Source organism: Ruditapes philippinarum, unplaced genomic scaffold (genome assembly GCF_026571515.1).
Source record: "Ruditapes philippinarum isolate M1 unplaced genomic scaffold, ASM2657151v2 ctg4642_1_1_1_1, whole genome shotgun sequence".
In the NCBI taxonomy this organism is placed as follows: Eukaryota; Metazoa; Mollusca; class Bivalvia; order Venerida; family Veneridae; genus Ruditapes; species Ruditapes philippinarum.
In genome coordinates, this window is record NW_026861677.1 from 42322 (window position 1) to 66727 (window position 24406).

A 24406-nucleotide genomic window follows, 5' to 3' on the forward strand; every position below is an offset into this window, starting at 1 on the left:
ATATCTTGACTGTTATTTATCCTAAAGTATTTCATTTCCTGCATAGATAATTTGCAGACAAAATCAGGCGTGATCTTTTCATTTTCAAACAATGTCCACAAGTTACCCATTCCAAGGTTTTTCAAAATTGCTTCCCTTGTTTTCCACCAGTTAAACATTTCAACTTTAATTTTAATTTATTAATCTCAGAGAAAAACATTTAACCCTTTCCTTGATGAGCAAATTGTCAAAAATGGCCTTTTTTTATTGGAAAGCCTCCTGTTACAAGTTCAAATTGCTATGGAACTATGAAAAATGCTTCGATACTGATGAAAATTGGCACAAATGTTGACTGGACAATAGCCTCTGTACATGTAACAGCATGCTCAATCTTAAATTTCCTGTAAAATTGGCAAAGGGGGAACGTCTTAAAATTGCCAAAAATCACTATTTTGCATTGTTTTTTTTTCCATCAAAACTGATTTCAAGTGCTGCAACTTCTAAATGGATTGAGATAGAGCAAAAGGCTTTTCAGCGTTGGTTACACGTTACCTTACGATCGACCTGAGGCCATTTTAGCCTGTCACATGTCCAAAATGTTCTTGGCGATTAGGGGGACTGTCGCCCCCTTCAAACCCCACAAACAGAAGGGGGCACATCCCCTTTCTGACAACCCCTTGATGTACCATTTTGATGGGGGCGGCGCCGAAAATATGGTCATTTTTTAACAACATTTCTCAAACGAAAAACAGTGTCTAGGGCTTAAATAGGGCATTTTGTACTGTCTTGAGGCCTCAAAAGGGTAGGGGGGGGGGGGGTCGACAAGCCGTCAAATCACGTCTATATGAGGTAAAGGGTTAAAGGAGGTTTTGCCATATTTTTCTCAAAAATAAGTAAATGTAAGTAAATGACCATCTCCACAGTTCAGAAAGACATCACCATGTACAAAAAACACAGCACCATGTAAAAAAATGACAGCACCATATACCAAATCAGTATAACTATATACCAAACGGCATAACAACATTTCAAAACGACATAACCATTTATAAAAAAACTCAGAACTATCAATTAAAACGACCTAACCATTTATCAAATCCCCAGCACAGTGTATTGAAACGACATAACCATTTATCAAAATTACAGCATCATCTAACAAAACGACATAACCATTTATCAAAATTACAGCACTATCTACAACAACCACAGCACCATCTAACAAAATGACATAACCATTTATCAAAATAACAGCAACATCTATAACAACCACAGCACCATCTTACAAAATGACATAACCATCTATAAAAACCACAGCACCATCTATCAAAAACGACATAACCATTTATCAAAATAACAGCACCATCTATAAAAGCCACAGCACCATCTAACAAAACGACATAATCATTTATCAAAATTACAGCACCATCTATAACAACCACAGCACCATCTTACAAAACAAGATAACCATTTATCCAATTCACAGCACCGTCTATTGAAACGACATCACCATATATCAAAATTACAGCAACATCTTTAAAACTCACAACACCGTTTAACAAAACTACAGCATCATATATCAATTCGACTTCGCCATTTATCAAAACGACATCACCATATGTAAAAACGACAACACCATCGATCAGTGCACAATATTTCAAATAGACTTAACCATATATCTAAATTACATAACCATCTATCAAAACAATAGCACCATCTATAAAACGACATCACCATTTATCCAAAGGACATCACGACTTGATAAAAGTGAATATAAGGCAGCTATGGCGTTCCATAGATTTCTCAGTTTTAATGTTGTATGCTTACTATCTTAAATTGCTTCTTTCAGGTAGTCACGATGTTTTATTTAAGTTGTTGTTGTAGTAACAGTTAAACGGTTAAGATCAATCAACAAACAAAGAAATATTAATTGTAGAAAAAAAAACCCTTTATTAACTTTATTATTTGTTCATGTCTTTATTCGATGCATTTTCGTAAACACATATAGATAATGCTTTAACTTCTGTCTACATGGGTAATGTTTCTTTACTAGTAATAGCCTGAAAAAAAATGAAGCACCCTTTTTTAAACTAGAATCTTTTGAAAATATTTTATGACTTACTTGTGTTTTCTTAATCCGCAACAAACCCTTCAGAGAACCGTCTCTACATGTACATACCCGCAGTTGGGAGGAGAGAAAAAGTTTATTATTATTTATTTAGCACTATTTTTTCTTCATTAACTTTTTCTATTCATGCAAAAAAAAAAAAAAAATTAAAAAAATATCAAGATAAAAAAGAGCGATCAGTGATCACACATGTCACCTACTGTGTATCAGGAGACACAAAAATCATTAACAGGACAAAACGGGTTGCGTTTTTTTTTATTCAAGGGCAATAACTCCGCCACAAATCATTCGAACGGAAACCCGTGTAATATGCCCAAGTGCTTGACCTACAAATCAATCTTTTAAATTTTCATTGAAATTGCATAAGTGGTATAAGAGGAGTAGTTCGGACAAAAATAAAAATAATTAAAGGGTCATAATTTTGGCAAAAATCATCGAACCATAAAAAGCCGATTATATGCAAAACTAGACTTAGTATTTATCATTCCTTTAAAGTTTGGATGAAATTGTACCAGTAATTTCTGAGAAACACACACGCACGCACACACGCGCACGCACACACATTTTTTTAAAGGGCCATGATTCAGCAAAATAAATAATTCCACAGGTAAAACCCGTGTAACATGCGCAAGCACTTGAGCTACAGATCAATCCTGTTTCTTTGAAATTGCTTTAGTGGTATAAGATGAGTAGTCCGGACACATTAAAAAATAAAATCTTTAAGGGGCATAACTCTTAAAAAAACCAATGAAATCGAAAAAAATGTTCATGATATGCAAAACTATACATAATATTGATCCTGTAAAGTTTTGATGAAATTGCACTAGTAGTTCCTAAAGAGTAATCCAGACAAGCTCCTGTGATTCAGCCAAATAAATTATTCAACCGGAAACCCTGTGTAACATGCGCAAGCACTTGAGCTATCAAGCCTGTAACGTTTCATTGAAATTGCATTAGTGGTATAAGAGTAGTAGTCCGGTCAAACTTTAAAATAAATATTAAAGGGCCGTTGTAAGTTTGCACAAAGATTTTAAAGTCCACTCGGTAAACCACAGGAATCCAGTATAGTTCCTTCAATACTGGACTTATATGTTTAAATCTGGATGATCTTGTGATTATGCGGGCAGCAGTGTTTTGAAAATGTTGTAGTTTTTTCAACGTCGTTTTAGGTACACCATATAAAAGTGCATTACAATTATCCATGCGTGATGTGACTAAAGAATTCACTTAAGATTTTTGTTGCATCAGTATTCAGGTACATCCTTGTATGACCAATCTGGCGTAGTTGTACATATTCATATTTTTTCTTGAGTAGAACAAGTAAATGAAGAAAAAGTAGGGCTTAAAAAATAATAACAAAAAGGGGACGGTTTTGATAACTTGGGGCCGGATTTACTAATTTGGGACCGGATTGACTTGGGGCTGGATTGACTTGTACCGGAATAGATATGTAGAGATTATTTGAAAACTATTTTGAAAATGTACATAATTTTACTGGTTCAGAGCACTTTATCAGTTGTAATAAACAATGATTTTTTATTAACGCGTGTATCTTTGTAGTTATTTAGTTTCTTTTTTTTTTGTATAATCACTCTGTATACTGAAAGGGGAAAATCGATCTAAATTATTGACATTTACATTGTAACTAAGATACTTCATTTCACAATTATAAAAATGTGACATACGTTTGAGACATATGTTTAACCTGAACTTGGATGATATTCTGTGCTTGCGAAGTTTTAGTGACTTATAAAATAACCATTATAACCACAGTGATGGATGAGATACCTTAAGATCAGAAAACTGTGATAACTTAAAGGGCATTACCTCCAAAGCTAGCAAAAACCGGTTAAACTCAGTATTTAAATATGTGTCCTTAGTTATCTGGTGACCTAATGTTTGCATATAGAACTAGCATGATTACATGAAGTGTGATTTATCAACGAAATGTAGCGTCCATAAAAACTGTAATCATCTTTTACGTTTAATTAAAGAACGTTTCGTTGTTTTAAAACATTTCGTTATATAATGTAATAAACTCATTTCTGACGGCGTTAGACTGTTTTTAAAGAAATCAGAAATGTTCATTATTGCATTGATTGCTTAAGAAAGTGTTTTATATAAATAATGTGTACAAAATCAACGATTGAAAAAAATTAGTTAAATTACGAATACAAACAATATCGATAAAAATAGTGCGGATATATATTTATGCACAGTGTTTAATATCAGTTCAGAATATTTGGTGAAAAAAAGTATAAAATAACTTATATGAAGCCAATGTGTGCATTTAATAGATTTTCACCAAAAAATATAAGAAAACAACAACAGCAACAACAACAACAATAACAACAACAATAACAGCAACAATAACAACAAAAGCAACAACAACACCTATATTGCAACTACAAACAAAACAAGTAAGCAAACAAAAGTAACGTATAATAAGACAGATTGGACGGACGTTAATATGAGGCAATATCTGTAATAGGTCACATAAATATATTGGCACAGCCGTTTATCCAGTTATCATATAAATATAAACAGTGTGTCAACATACTTTACGCCAACAGTGTTGATTATTTGTTACAGATGTACTTTTTGGACTATATAATGTTCATAGCATTCATAGCATTATCTATGATAGTGTATTATTAACTACAAGTGCGTTTATTACTACAAGAGAGAACATTTATTACTGCAGCAAAAAGTGCATCCATAATTGCAGTAACTACAACGAGGTGCGTTAATAACTACAAGAAAATTAATCTATAACTACAATAAAACGCATTCATAGCTGCAATAAAGTGCATTTATGTATACAAAAAAGTTCATTTATAACTACAATAAAATGAATTTCATTTATAGAAACATCAAAGTTCATTGATTACTTCAATAGAGAACATTCATAACTACAAGAAAGAACATTTATAACTGCACCGAAGTGCATTCATAACTGCCATCAAGTGCATTTATAACTACAAGAAAGTGCGTCTTTAACTTCAAAAAAGTGCATGTAAATTAGAACGATCATTTTCACATAACTTAAATAATGCACACTTTTTACTAAAGGAAAGTAATATTATAACATACACTGAGGTTAATAATTTGTGAAAATGAGGAAGATTTTACGTGCTATTTGGCCCTTGAAGCCGGTCATAGCCACCATTTTAGCATTCGTGATCCCTATCAGCCTAGCTGTGGATTATTCTCCAGATTTTGAACGAGTAAGTATATTATTGTAATCATGACTTTATATTTAAATATCCTATATGGCTACACATATATTTCAGAGAATTTAAAAATAGTTGTGTCTTTGATCTGAGAGAGCCTTTTTTATTATTAAGGAAAAAAGTGTATTTTTTTTTTAAATTACCAAAGACAATACTACGTGCATAGTGACCGCTAAAATAATTTTAATCATTTTGTTTTCAAACTCAATGAACTTTTGCTTTTGAGGGTTGTTTTACTCCCAATTAGTGCAATTTATATACATGTCACAGTTAACCAGTGTGGCAAACAGAAACAATGCCTTAAAGAAGCATTTCTTGAATAATAATTGAATCGGAACACCTGGGAAATGCCTTTTAGCAATAAAACTTTCTATTAAAATCCACCCAATTGCTGAAAAATAGTCCCATTTACAAACTGACAGCCTCGTGACATTACAAGATTATTCTTTTAATCTTTTAAAACCTACAATTTATTTTAACCCCACTTTAACTCGAGTTATATATTAACCGTAATGTAAATCTGTGCAAAAAACACCTAAGATGTCAAATTGCAAGTATGGACCAACTGGCGGGCAAAGCGACAGCAGTTTCGTTATGCACTTCCAAGGGTGTGGGCATTACACAAAAAAAAAAACATTTTACGTCACAAGTCTTTTGAAAATCATTTTATTAACTTAATTTTGGGCGTCCGTGGCCGAGTGTATAAGGTTTTTGACTTCAAACCGTTTGCCTGTCACCTCTGTAGATCCGAGCCCCTCAAGCGTCGTCGGAGTCTACATGTGAGAAAGCTATCCTAGTCTTTACACAGAAAATCGGTAGTTTTCTATTCAGTGCCCATTTGTGCCTGAAATAATGCACAGAGGGGCACCTGAGGTCTTCCTCCACCAGTAAGCTGGGAAGTCACCATATGACCTATATTGTGTTGGTGCCACGTAAAACCCAACTAAATGTTGCCTGTGAAGATTCGATGAGTTCGAGGCAATATTATTTTGCGTCAAGAATGTTTTTGCTTGGTTAATGCATAAAAGCGTATTTACTTTTTTGGAAAATCACGGCTACGGAACATGCCACTATCATACACACCTCCAGTTGGTAGTAAAGCTTTCTTAGGAATTCCATGCAGTGGTTCCTGTGTAGAAATTTGGCATTGAACGGCGCAGGAAGACTTTAAAATTTATATTCGACTGGAACATACATGTAATACTTTTTAAGACCTTTACAGGGGTACTGTGCGGCATTTATATTCCCATTTGTGTCTTCTTTTTTTCTGAGAAAAATCGTAACAAAGCAGACACATGCAACTAGCATGTCGAAAATATGATACGGTAAATTATGTCTGTGATTTCATCTAATTGCTGAATCTCTCTTCAATAACATTAATTTGGTTCGATATTTTTTTTCATAATGAAAAAAGCGACATTGAAGGCGGAGATTAGCTTCTCTACCACTTCAAAAAGCATGCAAGCACGCACCATTGGTACACGTCCTTAATATCAAACGTAACTTAGTATCCGGCCAATGAACTATAATTTATACATTAAGCCCTCGGACTTATTAAATCTTCTGCTCTTTAAATGTGGCCTCGTGCTTCTGCAGATGTTAATGCATCAAAAAAGATGCATTGACCCTTGAATAATCTACTTTTTAAATTACCTTTAATGTGTATTATTATTCCATCTTATGGAAGCCATCTTGGTGGCCATCTTGCAAATGGCGGTAATTTTGAAAATTGAAGATGGACGCATAGCTTAGTTGAACAAAATGAACGATTTTTGATCATGTGATCCCAATATATAAAGCTATTGGTCTGCTGCCTGTACGTCTACAAAATTACAGTTTTAAAATTTGAAAAGAAATATCTTTTTTTAATTTGGGTAAAGTCAATGTGTGTTGAATAATAGAGACATTTTACGAGTATTTTGAAAATTGACCACAGCATTACTTTGGATAAAAATCATCAACTTATGTTTAAATCACTTTATTTGTATTAAGTACACTGTACGCGTATTTAAACACCCAGCTAGACGTATTCGCCCGGCTTCTTAATACTGTTAAAATTGACTAGCAAGTTATGCTGAAGTCAAGACTTTTTACCAGTTAGTTCTGGTACAGAATGGGCATCATCATCATCAGCAGCAGCATCAGCATCATCATCATCAGCAGCAGCATCATATTCAACATCATCATCAACATCATCATCATCATCATCATATATCACCATAAACAGTAAGGTACCTTTTGTAGAACTATAGATACGACATGTCAGGTTTTTGTTTCTAAGATTGACATGCGGTATCTTAGCCTTGAAAATTACTTCATTTCATCATACATTTCAGTCAACACTAACACTTTTAACATGAGCACTTAAGACGCTAATTGTATTGTTATTTTATGTTGCCACGAGAGTGGTTTTTGTCAAAGGTCAAGTTTTATGACAGTGAAAAATATAGTTCATTAAACACTCTTAGTTCAGTGTGACACATTCGTACGTGAATTTTTAATTCCAGCAATCAAAATGCGCCTATGTAATTATGGTGATGGCTCTGTTGTGGCTAACCGAGGCGGTCCCGATCCCCGTGACAGCACTCATGCCCATATTCCTGTTCCCGTTACTAGGCGTGGTCAAGGCGTCCGTTATCAGTGGAGTATACATCAAGGTTAGTGGTTGAGTCAATCAAAGTCAATCAATCAATCAAGCGATCGGTCGATCAGATCGTCTGAACATTTTAAAATATTGGAAATAAATTTTGAAAAAGTAATGATATGTAAATCGTATTTATGAACGAAAATTTTCAGAGACCTAAACTGTGATGAATACAGTGAAGAACTTTGTCTAGCATTTGTTTCTTGGTAAAGGTGTCTGCCTCCCAATCAAGGGCTCGTGAGTTCAAATCCTACTGTGGTAACGGTCATGAGTCTTTATGTGTTACTTCCAGTGTCAGGAAGCAGACTCGCACGTGATTACACTCAGTTGAAAGAACTTCCAGCATAAATGAATATTGAATTCATACAGTAACGGCTTTATGTAAGCCAAGCTTTTATATATGACGTAAGGATATTTGTTGCATTCCTGGTATTTTCAGGACACAACAATGTTGTTTCTGGGCGGCTTGATTATAGCTGGAGCACTTGAAGAGAGTAGGCTACATATACGTATATCTTTATATGTAATGAAGATAGTAGGTGCCCAACCAATGTTGTAAGTAACATTATACATTAATTACAAACATATAACCAAAATAGTGCGACACATTTTGGGAAAATAGCAATTTAAAATCGTGAAACATTTTCAGTGGTGCAAGCGGTTTTGAGCGAAGAAAGAAACAATGTCTGCCACTGAAAGTACATTTTTGTAAATAAAAATTAAACAACATTCGTCCATCACGTTAGGTAATTTGCTTTTTTAGTAAATTGTTGCTTTGTATATGGTGCGAACATTTTTAAAAGCTCAATCAATTATCAATTGAGATTTTAGCATATACTGATTTTTTACCATCTAAGGTATAAAAATGCGATAAAAAAGCTTGATAAAACGGTTTAAAATTCGCGTTATCCCTTACCACCATCGTTCGTTTATGTCAAAACTATTTTGACTATTTCATCATTTGAGAATTTTGCTTTTATTATCACAGACGATGACTTATTTCTTAAATCACAATATAAGTGTAAATAACCGTTCACGACCCAGTTTTACGGATGTTTACTTTTAGTTTGTAAATAAACATAAATACATGTAACCTTTGTTTAAAGATTAATGGGCGGTTTATTGGTGACGACGTGGTTCCTGTCAATGTGGATCAGCAACACTGCAGCGACCTCTATGATGCTGCCTATTATAGACGCTGTCATCAACAATATAGAGGAAGCCGAAGGTAAACGTTCATGAATTCTCTTCAGTTTTTTTTCAACAACAACAACAACAACAAAAACAACCCCGAAGTCCTACTTTAAAACGATATGACACAGGCGCGAATCTGTTTGATCGTGACGTAAGTAGACAATCCCATCATGGTAAAAGGTTAAGCTAGCTGCGTAGCTGGAACGCATTAAAGAATCTATCATTGTTGGAGTTTGAACCCACAGCGGTGAAAAGCGAACAGGTGAAGTCTTCAGCACAGTCAGAGGTCCGAGGAATAAAGTCTATGAAGTGCTAAAAATACAATGCATCCGCGCAGTCTGATCAGGATCCATGTTGTTCGCTATCAGTTTCTCTACTTGTAATAGAGTTGGTAAGCGAACAGCTTGGGTCCTGGTCAGACTGCGCGGATGCGCAGGCTGGTCTGGATCCATGCTGGTTGCAAACCCATTATGTTGGTTTTGTCGTGACGCGGCTCATTGTATTTGCAGTAGCTTTCGCAAATAGGGTGCATTGTACCAATTTGGAAATCCAATCGTGTAAACGGTCTAGAGGTCTAGTTTTTAAAGAAATTTCGTTTTTTTGTTTCGAACAACTAGATCTAAATCTATTTGAAAGAATTTATTCATGTTAATATTATTTTTAAACTGATGTAAAATTATATTTACGAGGTATATCAATAAATCAGATCGCCAGCTGTCAATATCAATATTGTAGATCTTCACGATTTTAGTAACATGTTTATAATTCATTTTGTTTTGCAGAAGAATATGAAGATGCGGAGGCGGCAAAATGTGCAGACGACATCGATGATGCAGACGACATTACTGATGGCATAGAATCAAAAGAATACAGTGACGAAAGTGATAAAATTAAAACGCTTTTAAGAGAAAAGTCTAAAACAGAGTCAGCCGGGGGTAATTCATATTTTTCATATTCGTTTCATATTATTTAAAGGGGAGTAATAAAAACGTACATAAAATATAGGAAGATAATTGAGTTACCTACCCTTAAACACAATGTATGCGTAGATCCACACTGATTATTCTCCAAATTTTGACAATTTAAAATAGATTTTAATTTATTTTTAAGTTATGTCTGCGTGTGTGTCTACATGTGTATTATGAATAAGAGGTGACGGCTTTAGGATCACGATCTTTGTATCCCGACTGCGTAATCATTGGACCTCTCTTTGAGTACAGTCGAAAAGACTTTTGTTTAACTTTACTTTAATATAGGAATATCCAGTGTAGAAGAAAAACGACCCCTACCTCCAGAGCTACAGCGTCTCGCAAAAGCGTTTGCTTTAAGTGTAGCATACGGTGCTAATATTGGGGGAATAGCCACACTTACAGGTTCTCCACCAAACCTTGTCTTCAAACAACAGATAGATAAGTAAGTTACCATGAAATAAATGAACACCCTCAGTGTCAGCTATAGGGTTATTCACCATAAAATTGCTGTATATAATCACATCTCGAATATGCATTGCCATAATCTTAGAAAAAAAACTTTCAAAAATCTCTATTAATATATTTTAGCTCGTATGAATTATATACATGTACCGGTTTAGAGAACAGAATTCCTTTTTCATTGAATTATACGTATATCGATTCAGACTCTAACATTGTTTGAGTAATACATACCGGATCAGAGTCCGCTATTTCTATTTAATTTTATGGATTATGTATCGGTCTAAAGTCCGGCTTTTCTAACTTATATATTGTATGTATTATATGCCGATTTAAAGTCCAACATTTCTATTTTAGATGGTATGAATTTCATACCGGTTCAGACGCCGACATTTTGATTTAAGATTCATTTGTATGAATTAATAATTATGTAACAGTTCTGAGTTCAACTTTTCTTTATTTTTTTTAGATTGTATGAATTTCATACCGGTTCTGAACCCGACAATTTTTAATTTAAGATGTTATTAATTAAAAACCGAGTTCTGAGTTCAACTTTTCTATTCATTTTAGATTGTATGAATTCCATACTGGTTCTGAACCCGACAAAAGTTAATTTAAGATAATTATGTACCGAGTTCTAAGTTCAACTTTTCTATTTATTTTAGATTGTATGAATTCCATACTGGTTCTGAGTCGGACGTATCGTTTGCTAAATGGATGGGATTTGCGTTCCCTCTGTCCGTCATTACAGCTATCCTCGCCTGGTTATGGCTGGTTACATTGTTTTTACGATGCGGGTAAAAATCTTCATGCATAATAAGGTCATGTGCTTATGTTATATACACTTTTACGAGCACATGGTAAAGTAACGTATTGGTAAATAATGCAGTTTCTGTTTTGAAACTTTGTAATTTTCCACTTTAAAATATGAATAAAAAGATTCTTCTTAGTATGTATAAGAATGATTTTTTAAAAAAAAATCTTTCTAAGAGAAACGATTGTAACGAATTATATATGTACATGTAAATATTTTTTTCGCAGGTGTTGTAAAAAAATAGACCCGGGACATAAGAAGTCAATAAATGCATCCATTGCACATCATCTTAAAGAACTTGGTAAAATGACGTACGTTAGATTTTCACTATTTTGATTATAATATATCTATATGTTATCTTTTTTAAGTTAAGTCTATTTCTATATGATATTAGTACTCATGTTGACCTTGTTTGGCATTTGTTTGGCATAAGATAGATCAATACGGTTGTCTCACTAGCTTGCCTCAATAGTATATGCTATGTCCAGCATTTCTTTATCTCGGTCTTTTATTTTGAAAGTTTAGTTAAGTTTCATGTTGTAACATTTTAGTATAGGTGGCTATAAATAAGACATTATACATGAGATCCTTAATTATTTGTTTAATGCTAATGAGGGAAGGATTAAATACATTGTGTTAATGCTTATGAGATAAAGCGTCTAATGTATTGTTTTAATACATATGAGGGAAGTGTCAAATGTATTGTTTTACTACTGATCAGAAAAAACGACCAGTGTATTGTTTTACTACGTATAAGAAAAAACGTCAAATGCATTGTTTTACTACTTATAAGGAAAAACGTCAAATGCATTGTGTTACTACTGATCAGAAAAAACGACCAGTGTATTGTTTTACTACGTATAAGAAAAAACGTCAAATGCATTGTTTTACTACTTATAAGGAAAAACGTCAAATGCATTGTTTTACTGATTATAAGGAAAAACGCCAAATGCATTGTTTTACTGCTTATAAGGAAAAAGCGCCAAATGTATTGTTTTACTACTTATAAGGAAAAACGTCAAATGCATTGTTTTACTGCTTATAAGGAAAAAACGCCAAATGCATTGTTTTACTGCTTATAAGGTAAAAACGTCAAATGCATTGTTTTACTACTTATAAGGAACAATGTCAAATGCATTGTTTTACTGCTTATAAGGAAAAAACGCCAAATGTATTGTTTTACTACTTATAAGGAAAAACGTCAAATGCATTCGTTTAATGCTAATGAGGGATGTTTGGTATGTATTGTTTCAATGCTTATGAGGGAAAGCGTCTAAGCTATAGTTTTAGTGCCAAGGAGGAAGGTGTGTCAAATGTATTGTTTTATGTTTATGAGAGAAAGCGTCCAATTTACGCGTATTTGTTTTAATGCTTATAAGGGAAGGGGTGAATTGTATTGTTTAATGCAGATAAGAGATTTGTATTCTGAATTGTTATAGTGCTCATGAAGGAAGGCGTCAATTGCTTTAGGGGAAAGATGTCTAATGTTTTGTTTTAAAATTCATAACGAAAAGTATTGGATTTTGCTTATAAGGGCAAACGTCGAAAGTACTGTTTAAGTGTTTATGAGGGAAAACGTTCAATGTATTATTCGAGTGTTTATGAGGGGAAACGTTCAATGTATTATTTGAGTGTTTATGAGGGAAAACGATCAATGTATAATTTGAGTGTTTATGAAGGAAAACGTTCAATGTATTATTTGAGTGTAAATGAGGGAAAACGTTCAATGTATTATTTTAGTGTTTATGAGGGAAAACGTTCAATGTATTATTCGAGTGTTTATGAGGGGAAACGTTCAATGTATTATTTGAGTGTTTATGAGGGAAAACGTCCAATGTATAAGTTGAGTGTTTATGAGGGGAAACGTTCAATGTATTATTCGAGTGTTTATGAGGGGAAACGTTCAATGCATTATTTGAGTTTTTATGAGGGAAAACGTTCAATGTATAATTTGAGTGTTTATGAGGGAAAACGTTCAATGTATTATTCGAGTGTTTATGAGGGGAAACGTTCAATGTATTATTTTAGTGTTTATGAGGGAAAACGTTCAATGTATTATTCGAGTGTTTATGAGAGAAAACGTTCAATGTATAATTTGAGTGTTTATGAGGGAAAACGTTCAATGTATTATTTGAGTGTTTATGAGGGAAAACGTTCAATGTATAATATGAGTGTTTATGAGGGAAAACGTTCAATGTATTATTCGAGTGTTTATGAGGGGAAACGTTCAATGTATTATTTTAGTGTTTATGAGGGAAAACGTTCAATGTATTATTCGAGTGTTTATGAGGGAAAACGTTCAATGTATAATTTGAGTGTTTATGAGGGAAAACGTTCAATGTATTATTTGAGTGTTTATGAGGGAAAACGTTCAATGTATAATATGAGTGTTTATGAGGGAAAACGTTCAATGTATTATTTTAGTGTTTATGGGGGAAAACGTTCAATGTATTATTTTAGTGTTTATGGGGGAAAACGGTCAATGTATTATTTAAGTGTTCATGGGGGAAGCGGTCATCATATCTACATGCTTATAGCACAAGTAAACATATCTACAATATTGTTGTATAAGTTAATATACATTACAGGTTTTGTGAATTACAAGTGTTAATAGTATTTGTTGTGCTGGTGGTTCTATGGCTGTTTCGGGCACCTCCGAAGATAGATGGCTGGGGATCGGCAGCCTCTCTCAAAAAGGGGTATAGTTTATTCCTTTGTTAACCATCCTGACACTTCACAATAAAATATGTCACACAATATATCAAGAGTAAAATGAATTATTTATGACTGTTTCATGTCTTTATCGTTTAGTTTTGACTTACTTATATACTTAGAAGTGAATAATTCAACAAGTAGTTTTGATGTACACAGTGATAACTCTTCTCCAAATAGATTTAGTTTACATATTTTACAAAATTTACATAACAAGTCGTTTAAGATAACATAAATGTAACTGCTTATGTCTTAAAACTTTTTATTGTAAGTTTAAACAATACATGTATATCATTTATAAACATTTCATTTACATGATAATTGACAAATAATAAATTGTACGGATTGAGTAGGAAGTTTGAAAATCTTTGTTTTATTGCAATAGTTCTGATATGGTTTCCATAAAGATACTCAAAGGCCATATGCCTTAACCATCTTTTGCTGCTGTTGCTTATTAAAATTAGTACAGTTATAATGAGTTAGTATTTTGTAATGAAGTCAAAATATTACTTTGTTTACATTTTGCTACCTCTATGACAAATAAGTTTACATTCAGTCTTACATTCTTTTGAAAATAAACATCAAACATGCTTTAAAATCATTATTTGAACGACACAATGTTCATGTTTACCTTTTCTTAAGTAGAAAAATATTATTTATTTCTGGGACATAATATGCCTTTGAGTTAAGCGGTGATGTCCCGTACGCTAAAGAAAATGATAAATTTTGGAATTCCAGGTTTGTGTCTGACTCCACGCCATGTATACTGCTAAGCGTTCTTCTCTTCATATTGCCATCCGAAGTGCCAAAGGTGTTTGGTCTTGCTAAAGGAGGTAATAACGTTGTTATTATTTAAATGAGTAGGTTATGGTTTAGTGTTTGTTATGTTGAGTCTTGCCTCATATTATTAGTCATATCAATGGACAGATACTTTACGAGAATTCCTTGATTCTCTATTTGTTAAAAAACAATAATTCATTGCAAGAAACTGCAAACACCTTCATCAATGGTATTTACTGGTAAATGGACTCTAAGGGAACGACCAGGCAGTAAAATTCTTTCCAAATACTTCATGATGATTATTACGAGTTTTACATATACCCCGTTGTTTTTACGACACAACCAACTGTGACATGGGAGACAATCAAAAGGTAGTGAATTGGTAAAAGATGATAATATTATGAAGATTTTTATTTGACTACAATAAGTGCTGTACATTATTGCAACAAAATAACAGACATCTAAATTCTAATTTGATAAAAGTTAATTCTTATAATATCTATTCTGCATTTTGTGAAAATTGTTACATTTTTGTCTGCTTCAGAAAAGCCGTCATATAAGCCAATTCTAGAGTGGAAGTCGGTAACAGATAGATTACCATGGGGTGTTATTGTTTTACTTGGGGGAGGTTTTGCTATAGCACAGGCTAGTGAGGTAAGCACTTCCTAGTTACTGACCATGTGTAATTATATATAAAACTAGTAGATGGCACAAGGGCGACTTCGTGTAGTTACTTTTTGCAGAAATGGCAGTTACTCTATTTGAACGGAAATGATTATCATGTTACAAATTTAGCAAAGTCAAAAGTCAGTTTTGATATAACGATAAAAGTAAAGAGGTAACTCTATATCCAAGAAATCAATCGGAATACCTCGATGATTATTCATAATCGTACCGGACTTCTACCGCGTGGCTTCCCACAGAGGGTGTTATTTTTGTATAATGAGTAACACATTACATTGTATTGTCCGACAACCAACGGAAAGTAAAGTATTTTTCGGTTAAGTTTAATATGGAAAAAATATGACTGACAATCATATCATTTTAAGAAAACCTATTATAGCATAAAATCGGCTATTTTCCCCTATTTTGCCCATGTTATAACGGGACCAAAACCATGTGTTAACATAGTCACGCGCTCTTGTTATAGCCCGGTTTCACTTATGCGCAATACATACAGGGCCCAGTAAACAAACAAACAAAAAATGACGATTTGGCCTGTTTGCCGAAGAGTCATGCGCTCTTGTTATATTGAGAGGGCCCCAGTCGCATATTCCAGTAACTATGCCGGAAAACGGCGTATAGACATCGGTGCTAATCTTGGTTGTCGCCCTTTCTAAGAAACGGACAGTTGTCAATGTAAACAAATACAGTAGAATCTACCTGTCATTCAGTTTAACACTCCGATTAACTAACAAAACTAGATAACACAAAACTTATATGAGAAAATGTTTTTTATTTATGTTAATGTTGATAAATGCTCTTTATATTTCTTTGAGAGAATAATGCTTAGTGCCTGATTTTTTTATAAACTTGTTTGCTTGAAAAAAAAAACCGATTCTGATGTCACTGATCTTTTTTCTACCGTCAATCTGAAATCACTCTAAGAATTTCTGAGGGTCATGTTTTGTCTTGGGTAGAGGGTAGAGTAATGTAACGTTTTTTTTTTTTCTTGAGATAATAAATCTCCAAAGGCCAAGCTTTGTTAAATCAATTAAAATTCAAAATTTCGATCGGTTCCGAGAATTTTCCAAGTTGTTGGCCCCGGAAAAATGAAACGCATACGTAAAACACAGAATTGGATAAATACCGTCCAAGCACAAGAATTTAATGTAATTGTGTTTTGTATAAACTATACATCACGAATCTGTTTGAAAATTTTATGCTATAATAGCGTCAACGCACGTTTATTTCGTGTTATAAAGTCTGCAGAGTCCCTCGGAACTGTTGGAGCCCTCGCCCTACCGGGCTCGGGCACCAACCGTTCCTCGGGACTCTGCAGACGTTATAACACGGAAAAACGTGCGTTAACCCTATATTGTCAACCAATTAAAACTAAACAATAGGCATACAGTTTGTTCTTTCGGTATACAACAATTTAATAGTTAATATATTGATTATATGTTCAACTACCAATTTTTCTTAGTTAAATGGAATTGTACACGATATATTGATAAACTAACACATCTAACCATACCATATTTGTTTACATGCATAATACCGTTTCAAGGTCCCTATCCGAAGGTAAACACAGTAGTATTAGTATAGTTGCCTCCCCTGCATGTTTGATAAATTATATGTTTTTTCTACCCACATCCGTGCTTTAAGAGATATCGTATAACTTAACATTGGTATAAAACACAGACATGGGATATACCGGTACATGTTTTATCTATACAAATTGCTAAAAAAATAGTTACTGCATGAGATTAAGTACATTTTAGGTCGATTTCAATAGCTGGTAACATGATAGTAACCACTCGTCTAGGTTTAAGTGTATATTTGCGATAACATTTTTAAATAATGAGATACTAGACTGAGATAAAACTTTAAATATTTAAGGTAATAAAAAAATTAAAATATCTCCTCACAAGATGATAATCTCACGCCACTCACCAGATCACCCCAGTAAAGAGAACCTCAATTAAACATACAAACCACGGTGGCGTATGTTCGAGCCTTGGTTTGACCAGCATCAGCATTTTTCCGTGATGATTTAATGAAAATGCATATCTGCCACTCACCTGGAAAATTTTCCAGCTTATTAATTTCACTTAATTAATTGATTTTGCAATATATATATAAATGAAACAAAAAAGGGTAAAAGAACAGTCAGATGGACAGTAAAAACAGAAATTTCAGTATAAATTGAGGAAAGAAAATTATGAAAGAATTTAAAGATGATTGAAATTTTAGGATTCGGGTTTATCCCTGTGGGTTGGACATGAGCTGAAAGTGTTTGCCAATATGGACACGTGGGTAATGAACCTAATCATATGTTTAATCGTTGCCGGGGCAACCAACGTAACCAGTAACACAGCCAGTGCTACATTGCTCATGCCAATTCTTGCTCAACTTGTAAGTGCACATTTTCTTGTAAATTTATATTCTTTAAGTTTTGTTAACGACATTTAATAGAGTAATTGTTTGAAGTAGATGGTATTGACAGGTTGCAAAAGTTCAGGTACATTTCAATAAAACACAAAATATGTCTTACTCAAAAATTATTGTTTGAATTTTCAAAAATGCTTGTATGAAAGAAATATAATAGTTTATTGCCTTATAAGGAAAGCATTACTAAACGGTTAAACATAACATGATATTTTGTTCCGGAGTATATATTATTTTATTTACATGTAATATTCATTTGCGTTTAATAACTTAGACATTCTATGTTTAAAACCTTTTCGTGAATAGATAACAGAAACAATAAGATTTTACAGCTGTTAAATTGTATAAATATATTTAATAAGATATAGCTTTATGCATTTTATATACATGTATACGCTTCGTTACAAAATTATACATGTTAAACTTTCTATTGATCAATGTGGCTACGCCACTGAAAGCATATTAACCGTGTAAGGACTGGGTTGCTAAGGAATTTGAGGTTCATGAATTAAATAGTTTGATTTTATAGCTGAATGGACAAACCATAGCTCAGAAAATAGCTACATGATAGAGACTGCCATAATAATCAATATTACACGTACTTGATAAGATCACGTGTCAATTTCTAACTAAAATATAAATTCGATTGTTCATGCATGTAGTGATTAATTTATTATTATTTCTCTTCTGCTTCAACAGGCCCTACAGACTCAAATAAATCCAATGTATTTGATGATATCAGTGGCCGTCTGTTGTTCATTCGCGTTCATGCTGCCAGTAGCCACGCCCCCAAACGCCATCGTATTCTCATCGGGTTATCTTACTATTCCAGACATGGTAAGTGTGCTCTGACTGCTCTCGTATGCATATGGTGGCTGATTTGTTACACTTTTGCACGTTGCGTGCAACACAACAAATATCGGTATCGCCTTTTTGTCTTGACGCTGCGGAACGCGACAAACTGCGCGTTATCGTGCGGTGCATTGTCACCATGGCACCGAGTCGCTTGGCTTATATCGAAGGGCTGGCTTCTTATGGCAGAGTCGCATGGCTCGTCAAAGCGCCAATAGAGCAATTCTTCAAGATAATGTGTCATCACGACAGCGCGCTGCGAAACAATGCACGTTTGGTGCTATTCGCTAGCGACAAGACGACCATGCGATAACTCGCCGTTTGGTTTTTGTCATGTAGTCGCTAGCGGCAACGCCACGAGCAGAAGTGTAAACAATCAGCTACCATACTCTCTCGTTATTCTATCTATCCATCAGTTATGTGGAAATCTAGGAATCAGAACTGAAAGGCATCCAATGTATAGACTTGTTTCATAATGAAGCATAAAATATCTAAATAATTAAAATAATGTTAATATTTTGTATTTAATGATGCTGACACCTAAAGAGTTCAGGTTAAATAAATTTAGTTTTATTCATCATAACATTTTATTTTTTGTAAGAAGAGAAACAGACGTCATGTATAATATCATGTTTTTATGGTATATGCTCTACATCTTTTGAAATCTCAGTTCATACAATTTATTTTATTTGCTTTATTGTCCGCCGTACCACTTGTAGGCCCCCAGTATATTGAAGCATACTACCACGACACTCATGAAAACTGCTTTATTGTACCCGGAAATACAAAAGACCACCGGATTCTTCCCCGCTGTTTTATTGTATCAAAAAATTATGCATAGCAGTATATTTTTCAACAAATATAAACAGTTTCTTCAGACATTCTAGCTATAATCAACTACAAATGTATTTGAGCATCGAACCTATGTTTATGATGTCGTTAAACCGGAAGTAGATAAACCAGGCGTGCCGAAACAACAACAACAACAGCAACAAAATTATGTATTGAGTCAAACAGGCAAACTTGTATTATGTTTTGTATGGCCTTAGGGCGTTCGCCTAAACAACAATGATAAGGAAGGTCGGGGGTTAAAAAGAATATAGTCCCGATAGGAAAGGCCAGTAAATTAACAAGAGGGTCGATCATGATTGCCTTGAGGTCGCTCACCTGTATAAAGGCCCCCGGAATGGGGCCAGTTTAAACCCCAGGGCTTTTATTTGAACAAACTTGGAAGACATCCATTAGAAGATGTTTCATGATGTTAAGTTTTTACTACACACATATAATGAAATACAATGACCCCCCGGAAAGGCCAGTAAATTAACAAGAGGACCATGATGGCCCTGAGGTCGCTCACCTGTATATAGGCCCCCGGAGCGGGGTCAGGTTAAACCCAAGGGCTTTTATTTTAACAAACTTGGTAGACACTCATAAGAAGATAATTCATGCTCTAGCTCATTGAATTTTTTAAAAGAAGATTTTTTTAAAGTTTTTACTATACACATATAGTTAAAAACAATGACACCCCTTGGGCGGGGCCAGTTTTGACCAAAGGGCTTTTATTTGAGCAAACTTTGTGAGACTTACTATAGATGTTTCATGCTTAATATCTAAACTCTAGCTATTTGGTTTTTTTCAAAGAAGATTTTTAAGTTTTTGCTTAAACATATAAGGAAAATCAATGACGCCCGGTGCGGAGCCAATTTTGACCCCAGGGCTTTTATTTGAACAAACTTTGTAGACACTCACTAGAAGATGTTTCATGCTTAATATCTAAACTCTAGCTATTTGTTTTTTTCAAAGAAGCTTTTTTTAAGTTTTTGCTATAAACATATAGGAAAAATCAATGACCCCGGGGCGGGGCCAATTTTGACCCCAGGGATTTTATTTGAACAAACCTGGTAGACACCCATTAGAAGATGTTTCATGGTAAATATCTTAGCTCTAGCTCTTTGAGTTCTTTTAAAGAAGATTTTTTTTAAAATTTTTACTATATGCATATAGGGAAAATCAATGACCCCCTGGGGCGGGGCCAATTTTAACCCTAGGGCTTTTATTTGAACAAACTTGTTAGACACTCATTTGAAGATGTCTCATGCTAAATATCTTAGCTTTATCTCTTTGGGTTCTTTAAAAGAATATTTTATTAAATTTTTACTATATGCATATAGGGAAAATCAATGACCCCCTGGGGCGGGGCCAATTTCGACCCCAGAGCTTTTATTTGCACAAACTTAGTAGACACTTACACGAAGATGTTTCATGCCAAATATCTAAGCTCTAGCTATTTGGGTTTTTTAAAAGAAGATATTTAAAGTTTTTCTATCGGTTGCCATGGCAACCAGAGTTCTGCATGGAATTAAATTCTTTGGACAACTTTTAAAGGTGACCACCAAAGGAACATTCCTGTGAGGTTTGGATGAAATTGGTTTAGTGGTTTATGAGGAGATGTCATTTAAAGTAAAAGTTTACGGACGGACGACGGACGGACGAAAAGCGATCACAAAAGCTCACCCTGACACTTTGTGACAGGTGAGCTAAAAAAAAATACCAACACTGTTTTACGACATCGATTTTGGCGCATTTGGTTCTCGGGAACCACTTAGTATTTTCGGGTACCATTAAGCACATTTTTGCATGGACGGGTACTGTTTCGTATACTAAAAGATACCCGCGGGGGCCAACAAGTAATACTATGGACGACAAAAACAATATCCCCAACAGCTTTACTAGCGGTCTGACTGAAACACAATACATTCCTGACTGAGACGCATAAATCACCAGAGCTTCCTCAGTATCATCATATAATTAAACATTATTTTCAGATCACCTTACTGTAAACTGAACAGGTACATTTTGTTCACTTTATGGTCTAGTAACTATTTGAATGCTTTAATGCAAATATAATAGTTGACAAGAAGCATAAAACTTTACAAAATACAAAAGAGAATGGTCAAAGGGTGACTGTGTATATAATTTAGTTTTATTTTATATTGCAGGTTTTAGCTGGACTCCCAATCAACATCATTTCTGTATTTTGTCTCACTCTTGCCATCAACACATGGGGAATATCAATGTTTGATTTAAACGTATTTCCGGAGATGTTCCAGACTACAAAGTCTAATATTACATTATAAACACATGTTTTTTCGTCTTACTTACAGTATTAACATTCATTATTAAATGGATAATATTATCACAGATTAAAATAGAATGGTGACATATTAATATTAATTACGATATAATGCCAGTTAAGCAGCGATTGACAAGCTCCTTAAAGGATTTTATACCATGACTGTATAGCGTCCTTTCGACAAACATATTCACTGTTGAAAAAAGGCTGTTAATGCATATAAGAGGTGATTTCAGCTTAATCTAGCACTTTTGGTTGAAGAATGCTCCGAAGTTAATCAAACATTCTCTCTGTTGACGAACTTGACGATTTCTGTTCTCTTATTGTCATAAGATAGGAACAGTATGACCGGGACTCGAGCTTATGGACCTCAGAATACCGATCTCCAGCTCAACCGACTGAGCTATGCGACCACTAAGTGACAGCTCTAGACCGTTATTTGAAGCATTCGATCATTTAGCTCAGTGCTCAGACAAAAACATGAAATCTCAGATCCGATTCACGAGGTTCCCAGTTTTCTTTGCACGACAGAGATCCCCTTCCATGACAACTTAAAGAAATTACTGGCACGATTATAATGACCTTTTACTGCTACAAGCTGGTTAGCAGTCATATAATGATATAACAATTCCATAGGAAAAAAAAATTCCAAATTGGAAAATAGTTCTATGAGTGAGTGATCACACATAAATTTCATCTAAATTTGTCCGCAAATAGAACTATCTCTGAATGTTTCCCAACCCCCAACCAAAAAAGTAGGAAATTCCATTTAATGAAAAAGACAATTCATATTTACATCGGGCAATAATAATGCTAATGTTGTAAAAATTTTATTGCGTCTTTATATCAATAAAAATATTACTTAGTTCTACAAAAATTGATCAATGTTTATGTTTGCCCTTGATGGTCAACGACAATTCAAGGTCAAGGTCATTCTTCAGCAACTTAACGTGAATATTTTGTCCAAATATGAATCAAATCAATTCATTCATAAGTCGATATTTGATATCATGGTCATTTTAGGTCAAAGATAAACATGTACATGGATTGCTCAACATATATTTAATGTGAAGTGTTGGTTTGTTCTTGTATGATAAAGTCGGTCAATAGATAACATAAGAATTGCAATTTTAGAAAAAAACAATATTTACAATTTAGGGCAAGAACATACCAAGGTCAAGGTAAAATTAAGAAAGACACACTTAAAATATTTACCAAAAGGCTGTTATACCCGATAATAGATAAAATACATAGTCAATATTTAGCAAAAATCAAAAGTTGTTCAACATGACAGTTTTAGGCTTTAGTGTTATCTTGAATTAGGTATTAATCAAATTCACCCATTAATGACCAATTGTAACAAGATTCTATAATTTTATCATCAAACAGATTAAGGTCATATTAAAGTCAAGGTTGAGCTGTGCTTGGCGTACTTAAAGGTACCGAAAGGGTTGTCCAGTATGAATACAAAATATCTATTAGTTAAAATATCTATTAATAACACAGATGTAGCCAATTATTCAACTTTAAACAAAAAAATCAAGGAGTTAACCTAAAAGGTCAAGGTTATTTATTGATTCAGGTCAATTTCTTTGATAGAGACCATGACATTTATTCCTGACATATTTCATAAACACAATTGCTCCTGAGATAATGCATACAGAGACGGCCAGAGATACAGCTTGAAACTAGTATACCCCCTTACATCTTTCGAGGGAGGCAGGTTTGTGTGCATGTGGACGTGGGGTAAGAACCTGCGAAAATTGCGTCCAGACAAACGGACAATTAAGCAATGTTTATTGAAATACTCCTACTTAACCCGGATACACGAAATACCATATAGCGTTGTGATAGCTTCAGAGAAAGTTTGTTTAACTAATGACCCAACATTTCTTAATGTAAATATGACACTGTCTCTTGAGATAACTATAATCATGTACTTTGTGTATCATATATATGTATATATATCATGTACAATTTTACATTAAACTATTTTAAAATACTGAAGAAGTAGGGTTGAAATATAGTAGCCACGTAAGACAAGAAGAATCTAGTTTGAGCCATACCATCGTAATCAGAATCATAATACTATCTTTTGCTTTATTAGAATTATTCGAATTTTAAATGTGTGATATAGCCATAAATTTTACGCTATCTGTGATATTATTATATTGTCACAAGTAAGCTTTATCCATATGCTATCTCGTTTTTTTTTATCTCAATCTTCACTGCTAAATTACAATCAGATTAGTAACTAACGTAAAAATCATTATCTATGTCCTTTCCTGAATATAATTAAAAGGCCTTATCTAGCCACCCCTCTCAAAATGAACCAGTTTTTAAACGTCTTACTAAAAAATGTTTGGGATTTATATCATTTCATAATAAAACAATGGGAG

At 33.9% G+C, this 24406-nt stretch overlaps 1 protein-coding gene across 1 annotated transcript; it reads left to right on the plus strand.

Moving 5' to 3' along the window:
- Window positions 1–4814: 4814 nt before the first annotated feature.
- On the plus strand, window positions 4815–22016 carry LOC132716483 (solute carrier family 13 member 2-like). The gene is made up of 14 exons (XM_060699768.1): window positions 4815–5331; window positions 7845–7994; window positions 8421–8536; window positions 9088–9209; window positions 9958–10110; window positions 10432–10588; window positions 11271–11402; window positions 11647–11730; window positions 14008–14118; window positions 14870–14964; window positions 15456–15565; window positions 17828–17989; window positions 18722–18859; window positions 21874–22016. The coding sequence occupies exons 1-14, from the start codon at window positions 5221–5223 to the stop codon at window positions 22009–22011; spliced, it is 1779 nt and encodes a 592-aa protein (XP_060555751.1). The 5' UTR covers window positions 4815–5220; the 3' UTR covers window positions 22012–22016.
- Window positions 22017–24406: the final 2390 nt, after the last annotated feature.

Coding starts and splice junctions, on each gene's coding strand:
- LOC132716483 (XM_060699768.1), top strand. CDS start 5,221: ATGAGGAAGATTTTACGTGCTATTTGGCCCTTGAAGCCGGTCATAGCC. Junction 9,210..9,957: donor CAATATAGAGGAAGCCGAAG/GTAAACGTTCAT, acceptor TTTGTTTTGCAG/AAGAATATGAAGATGCGGAG. Junction 18,860..21,873: donor ATCTTACTATTCCAGACATG/GTAAGTGTGCTC, acceptor TTTATATTGCAG/GTTTTAGCTGGACTCCCAAT.